The 16,146-nt window shown below is 43.0% G+C and overlaps 1 protein-coding gene across 1 annotated transcript in view; it reads left to right on the top strand.

The window, feature by feature from the left end:
* top1a (DNA topoisomerase Ia) overlaps positions 1-15,780 on the top strand; it is a 74,209-nt gene extending 58,429 nt beyond the window's left edge. Inside the window, exons 18-21 of the mRNA XM_080204690.1 lie at positions 2,722-2,849; positions 5,308-5,402; positions 7,347-7,496; positions 11,575-15,780. Of these exons, the coding sequence (XP_080060816.1) occupies positions 2,722-2,849; positions 5,308-5,402; positions 7,347-7,496; positions 11,575-11,677 (476 nt within the window). The 3' untranslated portion in view covers positions 11,678-15,780. The remainder of the gene's footprint in view (positions 1-2,721; positions 2,850-5,307; positions 5,403-7,346; positions 7,497-11,574) is intronic.
* The last annotated feature ends 366 nt before the right edge of the window (positions 15,781-16,146 follow it).

The following is a 16,146-nucleotide window of genomic DNA, read 5'->3' as shown; positions in this document are numbered from 1 at the left end:
GGGCATCGCTGGCTAGGCCAACATGTATTGCCCATCCTTATATGCCCTAATGAAGGTGGTGGCGAGCTGCCTTAAATCACTGTGGTCTGGCAGGCCCACAGTGCTGTCAGGGAGCGAGTTCCCTAATGTTTTGACCCAGCGCTGCTACCTCACAGCGCCAGGGAGCTTTGGGTGACTGTGTCCGTGCAGAGTTCGCATGTTCTCCCCGTGTCTGTGTGGGTTTCCTCTAGGTGCTCCAGTTTCCTCCCACAGTCCAAAAATGTGTGGGTTAGGTTGATTGGCCATGCTAAATTGCTCCTTAGCAATGTCAGGGAGGATTAGTAGGGTAAATATGTGGGCTTACAGGGAAAGGGCCTGGGTGGGATTGTTGCCGGTGCTGTCTTGATGGGCCAAATGGCCTCCTTGTGTACTGTAGCGATTCTGTGACTCTATGACAGTGAAGGAATACTTGTTCTGTTGGGATGATAGTGTGATGCCTGCCATTTTTTTTTTATGAAGTGCTTTGATTGGTAATTTTTAATTTAGTCCAAATGTTAATGGTGATGAAGATTTAAATCTAGAATGATAAACACTTTAGGAATGTTGCCAAACTCGTGATTCTGCAGAGGGATCAAGTGACCTAAATTGCAAGAGCAAAGCTTAGCTCATTTAATTCAGGAAATGAGAAATTTGTGCCGTTTGGTGGATTTTCAAATTTTAGGTAACAGAATTCCGATCTTTTGATTTATTTTGCTGTTGCTGCCCCTAACGTGGCAAACGCAAGGGGGGAAAGTCCCAGCCTGGAAAACCTCCCTCTGTAACAAGACTAGGAACAAGAGCATTGCGTCAGCCCGGATTCTGCTGCTGTCATTGGGAGGATGCACTGTGCTGCTGGCGGCTTGGTGGAATCGAGAGGTTCTATAGGAGGGCTTTGGGGAGGAGGGCAGCCAAGGTCACAGTGGGTTCAACTTTGCCAGGCATGGGAGGAGGTGGTTAAGGAAACAGGCTGTTGAATTAAGTGGTGGGGGAGCTGTTGATAAGAGAGGCTGCTGAGTGAGTGAGTATGTGCATGAGAGGAATTTAGGAAGAGAGGAGTGTTCTGGGGGAAAGAGTGGCTGACTGCAGTTTGTCTGAGAGGCTGCAGAGGTGTGGCTGGTTACAGGGTGTGGGGTGGAGAGGGATTTCACTGAGTCTTTTGTCACCAGGAAATGTGGAGAACTTGGCTGAAATATGAGTTTATAACATTTTTTCAAGGTGCTTCAAAAAAGATTTTCATGTTTTTGTGGGGCTGGATTTTGTGGAATGCCATAGTCCTTGCCTCAAGTGATTTAAGGAGTCTGGGGTGGGGAGAGTCCACTCACAGTCCTGACACTGGAAGTAGCAGTAATTAAAGTGAGTATGTGGTGAGTTAAAATAGGGTCACATTGAAAAGTGGTTTGCAACGCACTGCTGTAATGGAATCAAGTCATGTTCTGTTGTTGGTATGGATGTGATGACCCTGAGTTCAATTCCAGCCTTGAGTCATTGTCGGTGTGGAATTTACGTGTTCTTCCCACGTCTGCGTGGGTTGCATCCAGGTGCTCCGGTTTCCTCCCACACTCCAAATATATGCAGGTTAGATGGATTGGACATGCTAAATTGCCCCTTGGCATCCAAAAATGTGGAGTGCTGAGGATGGGCCTGGTTGGGAGAGTTGGTGCAGGCTCGGTGGGATGAATGGCCTCCCTCTGCACTGTAGGGATTTTGCGGTTTATTGTTTGCACTACTGCATTAAATGATGAAATGCTGAGGTTACTTTGGTGTTTTTATGCAGTCTTTATGATAATAGAATTTTTGATACTCTTTCACAGGACACAGGCGTCGTTGGAAAGGACATCACTTTTATTGTCTATCCTTGATTGCCCTTGAAAGGTGGTGATGTGTTACTAGCTTGAGCTGTTGTGGCCTGTGTGATGTGGGTACACCCACAGTGTTGTCAGGGAGGGATTCCTGGATTATAGCCCAGTGACATGGGGTTGACATTGGGCATGGACAGAGCAGATAGTCAGAAGCTTTTTCCCAGGGTGGACAAGTCAGTTGCTAGGGGACATAGGTTTAAAGGAGATGTACGAGGCAGTTTTTTCAGAGAGTGATGAGTGCCTGGAACTCGCTGCCGTGGGAGGTAGTGGAAGCAGACATGATAGTGGCTTTTCAGGGGTGTCTTAACAAATACGTGAATAGAATGGGAATAGAGGGATATGGTCCCTGGAAGAGTAGGGGGTTTTGGTTCGGTTGGGCTGCATATAAATTGCATGCTTGGAGGGCCGAAGGGTCTGTTCGTGTGCTGTAATTTTCTTTGTTCTTTATACCTTCGTAAGCTGTAATAATTCCACCTATTTGAAGTGGCTTAGAAACATTTGCATTTCACTATATATAGTTGATAAGTTTAATTCCTTCTCAAAATTTCAGATCTTTAATGTTTTCAGCCACTCTCTGATTCAGTCAAACATGAATAAGCACTTAGGGAAGTGGGGTCTTTGTCTTACAGGCAAGGCCATAGTGTCTTTATTCAATGTTTGATGCCAATGATTTGTTTGTTTAATAAATATCATTAAAGCTTGAAGGAGAGACTCATACTGCTACGTTATATTAATATGAAAGTGACTGTAGACTGAGTTACACTGCCCTGTAGTCGCACCAACTGTGCTTCTGCACTTCATTGTGATGCACAGCACCTTAATAACCTGACTTGTTTGTTTATAGCGGATGAAAACGTTGCAGCAAAAATACTTTCTTACAATCGTGCCAACCGAGCAGTCGCTATCCTTTGTAACCATCAGAGGGCACCTCCAAAAACCTTCGAGAAGTCAATGCAGACCCTGCAGACCAAAGTGAGTGCGAGCTTTTCTTCCTCGCCCCCTAAACCCCCTATGCAAAATAAGTGCCTGTTGAAAGAATTTACTGCTTTTCACCTCGAGTCATGTTAAACCGCAATGTTTGATTCCTGCTTCACTGTTACATGATCTCACACCCAAGATGGCGCTGGAGCAAGGCGACATCTTGGAAGCTGTGCCCAGCATACCTTCCACTTCTACCTTTTACTCTCGTTCTATGCTTCTAAAACTTCATTCTAACTCTCTTAAACTCTCTAACAATCCTTTAATGACATTCTGCACCCTCTTGTTTCCTTTTCTATGAATGGAATGTTTTGTCTGTATAGTGCGCAAAAAACAATACTTTTCACTTCGTTATTACCTGTAACAATAAGAAATCAAATCATTTCATTTCATGAGAGTTTGAGGACGCTGGCTCTGTACTTGATGGAGTTTAGAAGGATGAGGGGAGATCTCATTGAACCTTACAAAATATTGAAGGGTCTGGATAGAGTGGACGTGGGGCAGATGTTTCCATTAGTAGAAGAGACCAGGATCCAAGGGCACAGCCTTAGAATAAAGGGACTTCACTTTAGAACCATGAAGAGGAGGAATTTCTTCAGCCAGAGAGTCGTGAATCTGTGGAATTCATTGCCACAGAAGGCTTTGGAGGCCAGGTCTTGAGTGTATTCAAGACTGAGATAGATGAATTTGTGATTGGTAAGGGGGTCAAAGTTTACAGGGAAAAGATGGGAGAATGGGGTTGAGAATCAGCCATGATTGAATGGTAGAGCAGATTCAATGGGCTGAATGGCCTAACTCTGTTCCTATATCTTATGATCTCAGTTGGCACCACAGCTAGTTCTCCATTTGGGCTAGGATGGGTCATTTGGAGGGAAATTATAAAGGAGATTAATATTTTAAAACTGGAGGTGTTGCTGAACTGGTAGTGAACAGCTAGAGTTCCTCTTGCCAGTATTTGATGATGTTCTATGTGTGGAATTCTGGTGAGAATTGAGTATTGTCGGTTGTGATGCACTTGGTAGTCAAATAGCTTCTTACCATTCACTGACGGGCATACGAAGAGTGGCCACTAGCGTGATGTGCTTGACTCTCTGGGTAATGGATCTCATTTCAAAATGGGATGAATTTTGGAAACAAAATGTGGGCCAGATGATTTATTCACCTGCAGTTGATGCCCTCCTTCATCCAAGGCTTTGTTACCTTGACAACATCAATACTCTCCTGACCAAACTTGCACCTTCTGCAAACTTGAACTCATCCAAAACTGGACTATAACCCTCTCTCCCTCTCCAATTCTTGTTCGTGCCTCACCTGTGCTCATTAACTTGGATTTATTACCAATTCAGCAGCGCCTCAATTTTAAGCTATTAATCTTTGTTATAATTTCCCTCCATGACCTCACTGTTCCCAATCCCATTCCAAGCTCTGTGCTTTTCCAGTTTTGGTCTTTCACGCACCCCAATTTTGGTCTTTCTTGTTGGTAGCCGTTCATTGGTCACGTCGGAATTCCCTCCCTAAACCTCTGCCTCTCCTTGAGACACTGTGTAAGTCCCACCTCTTTGACCAAGCATTTGATCACCTGTGCTAATATCCTTGTGCTAGTATCAAATTTTATTTGGCGACTGATCCTGTGAACACCTTGGGAATGTGTTTGTGTTACAAACGCAATCTATTGCATTGCAAATTTTCAATAGTTCTATTTGATATTGTGAAAGATGTGCTGCAGAACATGAAGAGACAGGTCTGTGCCTCAGGCTTTCGGCAAAGTGTGCTGTAAGGTTTAGCCATATTGACGGGAAGTGGCAAGTAGGAGAACAAAGCCAGTTAATGCTGTTGATTGGAAATGTGTGTGATCTCCAATCCTAAAGTATTATATTTAAGCACGTATCACTAATGAACTGGATAACAGTCTTATTAAACTTGCTAGTCTCCTAATCTATTGAAGTGCCATGAGCTACCTCAATGGGAGGGGGACTTGGTCGTTCCATCTACACTGACTTTGAGGATGGAGACTGGTTCTGAGGGCATCTCCCTGGTACTTTATGAAGTCTGTTCGATGGCTGTTAAGCGGAGCCTGTTTGATTTGGCTGGAAGTTTGACGCTTTTCCTGGTACACTGGTTGCTATTCTTCCTGCGCTGTCGGGGGCTTACCCTGATTTTTTTCATTTGAGCATGTTTTAAAATGCTGCAGAGAGCAGTTAAAAGTATACACTGCAAAGCAATCGAATGAAATTTGTTTTTGATGTTTAATTCTAAGTGTAGATCCTGGCGCGAGACAAGAAGGGTACAGTATTTTTGTTGTACTCAGTGGTCCTATCAACAGTCTGGTGGGTTTTGGTCATTGCCCTCCTGAAGCCATCTCGGAGAAAAATCAGATAAAACCTTCTGATTTATTTTCAAGATCTGAGTTTTCTGCTTTCGAACTCACGTAATTTTTCCTTTTTATCTTTAGATTGATGCAAAGAAAGAACAAATCGGACTAGCCAGGAGAGAGCTGAAGGGTGCCAAAGCTGACTATAAAATTAGAAAAGATGAAAGATGTAGAAAGTAAGCAGTCTATACAAACTTTTTTTTTAAAGAGAAACGGCAAAGCCTTGTGAACAACCATTGCCAAGCTGCTGCTGCTCTGTTCACTGCATAAAGGTCAGTTTGGTCATTAAATCTTAACAGAGGCAGCTATTCAATCCATAAACTCTATGCCAGCTCCCTGCAGGACAATCCAAACAGTGCCATCCCCTTGTACACTTACTTCTGTAAATGTGTTTATTTTAAATGCCCATCAATTTCCTTTTTCTGAAATTATTCAACTTCTTCACTCTAATGGGCAGAAAATTCCAAGTCATTCCTACTCGTTCTTTTAAGTTTTCCCTTTGATCATATCTACATTTCTTGCCCAAAACCTTAAATCTGTGTCCTGTAGACTTTGTACCATCTGCTACGGAGAATAGTCTTTCCATGTCTACCTTATCTAAACTTGACATGATCTTGTATACCTGTATCAAATCTCCCTTCTAATCCAGAAGATCCAGTTTCTGCAGCTAAACTTTGTAGCCAAAATCCCTCATTCCTGGGTCACTATGGTAAATCACCTATGCAATCTCTCAAGGACTCTCATCCCTCTTGACGAGGAGTGAACACAGTACTACAATGTGGAAGACCAGAGGGGAGGTAATGGTATTGTCAATGGTTTAGTAACCTGGCGACCCAGGTTTGAATCCCATCACGGCAGATCTGGAATTAGTGACCGTAAAACCATTGTTGATTGTCGTAGAAACCTATTTGGTTCACTCATGTTCTTTAGGAGAGGAAGTCTGCCATCCTTACCTGGTCTACGTGTAACTCCAGATATGCAGCAACGTGGTTCACTCTTAAATGGCCGAACAAGTTACTGAGGATGGACAACAAATGCTGACTCAGTGATGCCCATATCCCATGAATGAATAAAAGAAAAAGAGCTTTATTCAAGTTCTGCACAATTTCCCTACTTTTGTACTCAAAGCATCTATTTATGAGGATCCCATATGCTTTGCTAACTGTCCTAAATTTGTCCTGCCATCTTCAAGGATCTCTCAAGATCCCAAAACATTGGTAAATGGGTCAGAGCCCCTGATGCATATCAGTGCAACATGCTTCGTCCAAACACATTTCTTGCCCCCACTGCCACTGCAATAAACGTGTTCATTAATTCAAGTATCCAAACCTTTTCTATTCTCTGGGTCGTGTAGCTGTCGTCAATAGTGCCTGGTAGGCCAGGCAGAATTAAAGCAAGGCTGTGTATAAAGACAAGGTCTTTCACAATCTCAGGAAGTTTCAAACCACTTTATTGGAAAGCAGCCAACTAATTTTGTACACTTCAATTTCTATCGGGGCACCCTTTTGTTTAATGCCACAGATGGATTTAAATTGTTTCCATCAATCTTAAAATTCTGGATCTGTCAACTTCCATCTCATGAAGTAAGAAACACAAGACAAGTGCAGATTTGTGTTTCGGTGTGGGTTTTGTGGGCTTGTTATGGGCCTTGTGCTCCTCAATTTGGACAGCCCATCCTTTAATTTGCTCACATGCCTGTTCTGATTATGAGCATTCCGGCGTCTGCGTTATGGATGCTCCCAGTATCTAATCTTTAGATACAAGAGTAACTTTATGGTTATGTGTTACAATCATAAGTTTATTACACAGAAAGTGGTGGGTGACTGGAACTCTCTGCCAGGGGAAGTAGTGGAAGCAGATACGATACTGAGTTTTAAGGGGCATATGGACAAATACATAGGATGGGAATAGAGGGATATGGTCCCCATAAGGGTAGGGGTTTTTAGTTCAGCTGGGCAGCATGGTCGGTGCAGGCTTGGAGGGCCAAAGGGCCTGTTCCTGTGCTGTAATTTTCTTTTGTTTTTGTATAACATAATTGAATTGTTTGTTTGTAACTAATGAGCTCTTAATAGAGAGTTCCTCATAATGACTTATGTCTTTTCTCTTTTTCCCCCACTCAGATCTGTGGAAAGTAAGAAGAAAGCTCTCCAGCGACTTGAAGATCAGTTGATGAAATTGGAAGTTCAGGCCACTGACAGGGAAGAAAATAAGCAGATAGCTCTTGGGACTTCCAAACTTAACTACTTGGATCCTAGGATCAGCATTGCCTGGTAAGCGAGCCTCTTTATTTCTGTTTGATTCAATTTGGATCGTCCCAGGTAAAGTTTCCTTGGCAGCCCAAGATTCTATTGGAATCTGCTGTGGGTGAGGCAGCGGAGTGTTTGTGGTTTTGGAGGAAAGTATAAAATGGCTGTCTATAAACCAGAATAAACAAACAATAGAATTAACAAATGTGGTCAAATAGCGACTAAAGGAAGGATGCAGCTCCTCCATGTTAGTGTTAATCAGCGCCCAGTCTTGGTGGAAGTTCTTTGGGAATGGATAAAAGGAGACCTCTTATCAACCGGTGGGAGTCAGCAGCTCCTGATTGGAGATCAGAAACTTGAGGTGCACCATTAGCCCTTTCCTGCAACTTTTAATTTCCCACCCCCATCTCCTAGGAGGATTTCTCTTACATCTGCTACATCAAAAATCCAGATTGAAGAAAATGATTTTCTGGATCCTTTCTTAGTTGCAAAATTTTAGGGCCACGGATTTTGCTATCTTTATGTGCTGTGTCCACTCGTCACAATCCTAGATTTAATACTCATCTGGGACCCGGGATTTTCTACTTTTATGCTTTTCTTTCAGAGCTGCTTCTAGTTTGGTTAAATCACTGACAACCTTGTGCCATGTTGTTGATGCTGCTGTCACGCGAATTGACAACAGGCACCAACTTTGTGGTAAATGGAAGCAAACTCGCAATCTCGGGGCAGAACAGATGCTTTCTCCTCCACCCTCGAGGCAATTCTTCGTGAATTTTCCCACGTGCACAAGAGTTCTATCCCTCTGTACGCTGCTGGTGGTTACTTGAAGAGACAGTTGATTGAGGGAGCAATTTGGGGAAGTTAATCTCCTTTTTAACGAAGTAAAGTGTCCTATAGCATTTCACAGAAGTGTGACCAAACAAAATTTGACACGCATCCACCTAAATAAAAATTGGGGAGGATCAAAAGCTTGATCAAAATGGTGAGGTTCTTGAGGGACAGAAGTGAAGTGGAGCAAATTAGGAAGGGATTTGCAGTGTGTGTGTGTAGCCAAGGCAGCTGAAGGCACAGGTTTCAGTGATGGGGTGCAGAAAATTGGAGGAAAATAAGAATTAGAGGGCAGAAAACTCAGCACTAGGGGAGGTTTGAGAGACGGGGAGGATAAAGGCTGTAGAATGGTTTGAATTGGGGAGAATTTTTAAGTTTTGAGTTGTTAGACTAGGAGCCAACGTAGCCTTAGCAAGCATGGGAGAGGAAAGGAAGAATGGAACTTGATGTGAGTTCGGCTACAGCCAGCAATTAATTCAAGATTTTGGAAGGGTAGACGTTGAGAGGCTTACCAGGTGAGCAGTCTAGAGGTAACAAAGGCATGTCAGGAGTTTTTTTCTGTGACTGGGAGTGGATTCCCAAGAAGAGTAGTAGAGGTGAAAACCCCAGATTGATTTAAGAAGTTGTAGGGGGGGAGTGGAGAGCCGAGTGAGTGAATGATTGGGTAGCGCTTAAAATGTCGAGACCATCTTCTGTGAATGCTTTTTCTTTTTCCCTGTGTTACATCATTAACTGTTGCCCTGATTTTTTTAAATTTGTTCTTGGAATAAGAGCATTTTCCTTATTTTTACAATTACAAAACTGTTTACACACAACAGAAAAGTCAGCATTGGCTATTAAAATGCATTAATTTGGTTAAAAGTGCAGTCAATGTATCACAAATTAACTCGGTGATAAAAATGTTGGGTGGATGAGCAAAAATTTGGATGCAAGATTGTATAGCTCACGAATATTTGGAGCAGTTTCCTTTAAAGGAAATGTCCTATAAACTGCCTCAGGATTTCCATGTTTGAAGGTGTCAGTCACAAGGGGGCATAGTTTTACGGTAAGTGGCAGGAGATTCAGAGGGGATTTGAGAAAAATAATTTTCACTGGTGGGAATCTGGAATGCATTGCCTGGGAAACCCTGCTACCTTTAAAGTATATTCGGATGAACACTTGCGACATTATAACATTCAAGATTATGGGATTAGAGTGATTTTAGTGGTAGCTATTGTCAGTGCAGACTCGATGGGCCGAAGGGCATTTTCTGTGCTGTACGACTTTCTAAGTGTTCAATTGTGACCTAGGGTGAGGGTGTGAATGATATAGTTACTAGCTGTGGCTCCTGTCCAGAGAACTAACAGTTGGAAGGCCGTAAGCATGTCAAAATCATTTGAATTTGTCTGGAGCTCTCTTTAAACAGAAGAGCTGGCTGGAAAAGCAGAACTTGCCTATCTGTAAGCTTGTTAGCTATGATTGACACGCAAGGGCGATTTTTATTGACACCAGTCATTCAGTACTTCCTTGTATTTGGTAAAAGTGGCATTTTTTTTCTTGCCTTGTGTGCTTAATCAGGAGATGGTTTTTATTTGTTATTTTTCTGTTAGGACTTTTTACCTAGCGGATGTAGTGGGTTTACAAGGTGAGTAAGACTGAATTTGTGGGTAGTTTGAGATTGAGGAATATTGAGATGGGACCTGGGTTGGATATTGTGGTTTGCATGCAAGGTTGATTCAGTCAGAGCTAAAAGCGCATGTGAGACTGATAAACTCTCCCCTGTGGCAGGGTTATCAACTCAACACTGTAGAAGCTATGATCCGTTTCCTAGAGACCCAAATCTCACCACGCGAGGGCAAATGAACTTTCGGATGAACTGTTTGATAGTTAGGCTTTTTGAATATTAATTTCATCAGCTACACAGTTGCTAGCTCACTGATTATGTTTGCACACGTCCGCTTTCAGTTGCCATGTATTCAGTTTTTAAATTGTGGATTGTAACTACTAGACGGTATCATACAGTCAGCGCTAACTTCTCCCTTGGTGAGCAAGTGTTAATTTATCTTTTCCTCAACCTACCAACTAGATTTGTTGACCATGATTTGCCTTCTTAAACCCATACTGAAATTGTCTGGTCCCATTCGTGCTTCCAAAAAGTTATCATGTCTTTATATAGAATAGAATCCCTACATTGAAGAAGGAGGCTTTTCGGCCCATGTAGTTTGCGCCAACCCTACCAGAGCCACTTATCTAGGCCTTTTCCCCTACCCCATCCCTGTAACTCCACGCATTTACCATGGTCAATCCATCTAACCCGCACATCTTTGGACTTGTGGGAAGAGACTGGAGCACCTCGTGGAAACCCATGCGGTCACGAGGAGAACATGAAAATTCCACTCCGGAATTGAACCCTGGCATTGTGAAGTAGCAATGCTAACCACTGTCCAACATGCCAGCCAATTAAATCTTTCATAATAGATACTAGAATCTTCCTCACCGCTGATGTCAGGCTAACTGTAATTCTCCCTTTTTTCTCTCTTTTAAATACTGGGGTTACATTTGCCATCTTCCAATCTGTAGAAACTGCTCCAGAGTCACTAGAATTCTGGAAGGTGGTCACTAATGCATCCAATATCCCAGGGTCACATCCTTTCAATTTCTGCCTCGCTAGGGGCCACCAGAACTGACCAAGTAGGAAACGGTATAGTAGGTGGCGAGGGAGTGGGGATGGGGACAAGGTGAAGAGACGGAACTCTCCCTGTTAAACATCAGTGCTTTCAAATACTGTGCGTTGGGAGGAATTAATGTAGAAAAGTGCATGGACTATTTGGAACTGGCGGCACAGATTGGAAAGAAAAATCCAGAATACAAAGAAAATGCAGGACACAAACGACATGGTGGGGCAGCAGCACAGTGGTTAGCACTGCTGCTTCACAGTGTCAGGGATCAGGGTTCGATTTCCGACTTTGGTCACTGCCTGTGTGGAGTCTGCATGTTCCCCCCATGTCTGCGTGGGTTTCCTCCGGGTGCTCCGGTTTTCTCCCACACTCCAAAGATGTGCAGGTTAGGCTGATTGGCTATGCTAAATTGCCCCTTGATGCTGGGGGATTAGCAGGGTAAATATTTAGGGTTACGGGGGTGTATAAGGCCTGGATGGGATTGTTATCGTTGCAGGCTCAATGGCCTCTTTGTGCACCATAGTAATTCTATGATTCTTCGTTGGGAGTGTGAATCCACTGTCTTATTGACTGTTTCTACTCGTGTGTTCCCCCCCTCACCCCTTGTTTTTGAATAGGTGCAAGAAGTGGGGCATCCCAATCGAGAAGATCTACAACAAAACCCAGCGTGAGAAGTTTGCCTGGGCTATTGACATGGCTGACAAAGACTTTGAATTTTAACTATTGATGTGGCTGAGGCTGAGTGAGACCCAGCCTAAGCCACTCTGAGCAGGAGGAGACACATTTTTATCTAACAAGGAAAAAGGAAAAAACTCTGTGGTTCCGTAGCTACTGTTTTAAGAGGAAGAAAAGCAAAACAAAAATATATATATATATATATATTCGCACTGATTAGATTGGTGCATTTATACTGTTAGAACTTTGCAATAACTTTTTTTTAAATTGAGAACTGCAGTCCTGTTTTAAAAAAAATAAAATCAAAGTACACCTGCTTAAAACTGGTCACTGCTGAACCGTGGGGAAGAATCAGTGACTGTTCGGCCTGAACTGGAGACTGAATGTTCACTATCCTGTGGTTCTCTTGAGGTTTTTTTTCCCTCTCGCTTTTATCTTTTTAACATTTGTCACTGACCTGTGCCCTAAACCACCCAACTGGAATGCAAATCCAGGTCGAGCATTTTTTGGTTATGGTTTGATTTTTAACTGTGCAAAAAAAATGATTGTATACATGGATTTAATGTGAGAGAGGAAGTTTTAAATTCCGCCAAAAAGGATGGTTTGTGTAAGAATGTGGTTTATTCGGACTGTGCAGTGACAGAGCACACACTAATTGGGGAGGGATAGGGTTGAATTCCGTATTTAGCCAACTCTTATCTGTAGGTGGTTCCCTCAGGCAGCAGCTCGACCCCGTTGCTTAGCAGTGGCAGGGGGCGGGCAACACCCTGGCAATGCTCTTGGGGCCAGAAACTATCTGGGGAGCAATTGGATAACGCTACAGTTGAGGACCAGGCTGTGTCTTAGCCTGGTCTGAAGTTAACGCAAGGAACTGCACAGATTTGCAGGTCAAAGATTGGCAAGGAACCAAATCTGTTCTCCACTGTTGCATTGGTTGGCACTTGGTGACTTTTATCGCGTAGTTCTGGCCCCTTTCTTCAACCACATTGCTCTGTTGCTAGTTCGGTGAATTGCATTCTTTCCCAGACCAGTATAAATTGTTCATACATTTTAAATGGATTGTGATCTCTATTTAAATGCCTATGCTGAATTTTGTTTTTAAAATTCCTTTTTTTTAAATTGTTGGAATGGTTCCTACTTTACCTTGCAGGTAATAAAATGTTGTCAGAAGGGAAACCTTCCTCACTGGGCCTACAAGAAATCCCACTGGAATAAACTTTGGATCACTCAGGCCAGGAAGATTGGCTGAAATTCAAAGGCCTTTTGATTTTAAGCTCCATTTGCCGTGTAGGAAGTGGTTGGGGAGGGAGGAGGGATTGTTCTGGATGGAATGAGTGCTGTATGACTAGTGCCTTGCGAGCCATGTGTTTGAACAGTTGTGGTCTTTCAATCTCCAAATATTGCTCTGGGAGTTTTAAATGTGATTTATTTTAACAGAATGGGGAGAGTAGTAAGAGAGATGTATTGTCATGGCTACTATTGGCATGGTTCCATTTGGTTTCTTTAGTGTTTAATTGATCAAAAACAATTTTAAAATGTTAACCTTTCCTCTCTCCAGTTTTGCAACTTATAAATGGACCATCAAGAAATTTTAAAAAGACATTCCTTTTTTTTGAGGGAGGGGCAGCAACCCCCAAAGCACTATTTAAAAACTGTGAAACTGTACTGATAACTGTCATGTGATTTTCTACACCTCCCGTGCTAGAGTAATTCGCAGTCAAAATAAATGGGGTACTGGATGTAGCTTCCAGAACATTTGGTAAGCAGTGACCTTTTTTTCGTCTGCTGTGTGCTTGTTTCTTGACCCTTTTTTTTAAAAAGTGGTTTCCTTTTCTGTGACTGAGATGAAATCCTTTTTAGACAGAGTTATTGGATAGTAACTAACATCCAACAGCAACTTCAAGCCCACTGGGGCTTACGTCGTTGTAAGCTGTAGGTTTAATTTTCTTTTAGACTTTTGTCAATGGGGAAGTGTCTGCAGCTGGGAGGTTTGATTTACTTAACAGTTGTAATTAATTTAAAAGGTGTGCTGTTAAATTAGTAATTTCTTCCTCATCGTGCATCTTAAAGGCTCCTTGCACTCCATCGAGAATAACTATTTGAATTGTCTCAAAGTAATTGTATCGGATCTTTGGAACCATTTTGAGAAAAGGACATCTTAAAGAGGCCTTTATTGCTGTGAATATGTATTTTGTTGTATTTATAAAATTAAAAAAAAACATTTCAGCTTGACTTGGGGAAACAGGAGTAGACAAGTTAACTTGAGTGTAGAGGCCCTGTCACCAAAGAGTAAGGGGACTTGATTTAAATGTGTCCACTGGTTTAAGTTGAATTTTTTTTTCTTTTTAACTGTGAATGGTTTTCCTTTGTTTTTATGAGACATGCAACTTTTTAATGCTTCAACTCAGGTTAGAGTGCGCGCGAGAGAGTAAGGGTACCAGAATGAACTTGCCTACAATTCCAGTATTTGTGACTTTTTTTCCATTAAAACTCTACATCATTGTAGCCTAACTGGACAGCTGACCCAGTAATCTGAAACAGAAGTGAGTGTGAGGTCCTTATTTATTTTCTCTCAAATTTTGGCAGTGTAATTTTTCTTCGGTTGGCCAGGGAGGATTGGTCAGAACCAGGAGGTTTTTTTTTATTTAAAATATGTCAACAGGAAAGGTCTGCGTGTAGGCGGCGCTTGTTCAGTTTTGAGATCAACAGAAGGGAGAGAAACCTTTGCCCCACAACAAGCTAGCTAACGACCAAGCCGTGTTCTGTAGTTTTCTTGAGTTCGGTCACCCAGCTCTCTGCATACACCTTTCCCTAGCGAGTGCTCACTGTCACTGCATGTGTGCTTTCTACCAATATGACTTCCTGTGGTAAGCAAATGTGGTGCCACATCCGTGAGTAATTTAATGCTATTGGATATTGACTATTTCATAACATTTTTAAGAAGTTTTATTATCTGTCCAATTTAAGAATACCGGGTGTTTTTAAAGCCTGTCTTTGATAATTGAGCCTTTTGGGTTTTTTAAATGAGATTGGTGGCTTCGAAATACACAATTATACACAACACACTGGCTGTAATGAGAGAGGATTTGAGTTGAGAAATTAGTTGGGGGAGAAAGAATGGAGACAGAACAAGCATGGTGAATTAGGATGATGGCCATTTACTGTTCTGGCATGAGCTCAAATCTGTCCTGGACTGATGGCATGACAGTTTCCCTCTATTGCTGAGAGTCATACCTGAAATAATTTTGGGACAGGCTGAACCAGCTCTCTACATTGACAGTACCAAATGACTCCTAATTCTACACTCAAAGCTAGCCTCCTTCGAAGGCCTCAGGGGGAGAGCTTGTGTGGGGGAAGCAGATCCATGGGGTGGGTTTATGATCTTTTTAGGTTTGGGATGAAGCGCAATTATTTTGGAGTACTGTAGCGAAAGCTGTAGTTTGCATTTTAACTCATGCTCTATGTGAACTAATGATACTTGAAGCTGACACTGGATGGGAGAGTGTTATTTGCTCAGGACCAAGACTCTGGATAATCATACAGTTTTGAACTGTAACAAAAAAAAGTAGAAAGTGTGGTGGGCCTTGCTAATGTAAAACACCATTGTCCACACCACTGCTTCAAAGCCAAGTGTTTGCTTATCTAGAGGTAGTTTACACCATCTAACCTTAGTATGACTTACGTAAAACGTAAGTAGTGAGATTACAAGGGAGATCAGGATGTTCTTTACCTCCTCAACCCCTTACCCCCACCATTTTTCATGAGTGACATCTGGTGCTGGGGTACAGCTCGTGTTCCAGTGATTTAGGGATGAATCCAGTTTATGTTCTCAATTTTTCATTGAGAATAGTAGCCCATTTCGTGAGAACTCGTGAAGCAGCGGGTGTGGAGGGAATTCAGATAGTCTGCTGTGCGGTACAAATTGTTCCCTTGTATATTGATGCCTACTGGGTGTATTTAAAAGGCTGGTGTATTAAATCAACATCCAATAACAACAGAAGGGGAGCGTTGGACAGCATAATTTCTAGGAAATTCTGTTTACAAGATACATGCATCTGCAGTGAGCTGGTGCCTTGCTCTGTAATCTCTGTCCTCTCTCACTTTCTCACTCTCTTTTTCACTCCCTCTCTCACTCTCTTTTTCACTCTCTCCCCCTCTCTCTGTCCCCCTCTCCCCCTCTCTCTCTCCCCCTCTCCCTCTCCCCCTCTCTCTCTCCCCCTCTCTCTCTCCCCCTCTCTCTCTCCCCCTCTCTCTCTCCCCCTCTCTCTCTCCCCCTCTCCCCCTCTCTCTGTCCCCCTCTCCCCCTCTCTCTCTCCCCCTCTCCCCCTCTCTCTGTCCCCCTCTCCCCCTCTCTCTGTCCCCCTCTCCCCCTCTCTCTGTCCCCCTCTCCCCCTCTCTCTCTCCCCCTCTCCCCCTCTCTCTGTCCCCCTCTCCCCCTCTCTCTGTCCCCCTCTCCCCCGCTCTCTGTCCCCCTCTCCCCCGCTCTCTGTCCCCCTCTCCCCCGCTCTCTGTCC

Source organism: Carcharhinus amblyrhynchos, chromosome 16, assembly GCF_965287045.1.
Source record: "Carcharhinus amblyrhynchos chromosome 16, sCarAmb.v2.hapA, whole genome shotgun sequence".
Taxonomy (NCBI): Eukaryota; Metazoa; Chordata; class Chondrichthyes; order Carcharhiniformes; family Carcharhinidae; genus Carcharhinus; species Carcharhinus amblyrhynchos.
The sequence above is the reverse complement of the archived record's forward strand: the minus strand, read 5'-3'. Positions and strand labels throughout refer to the sequence as shown.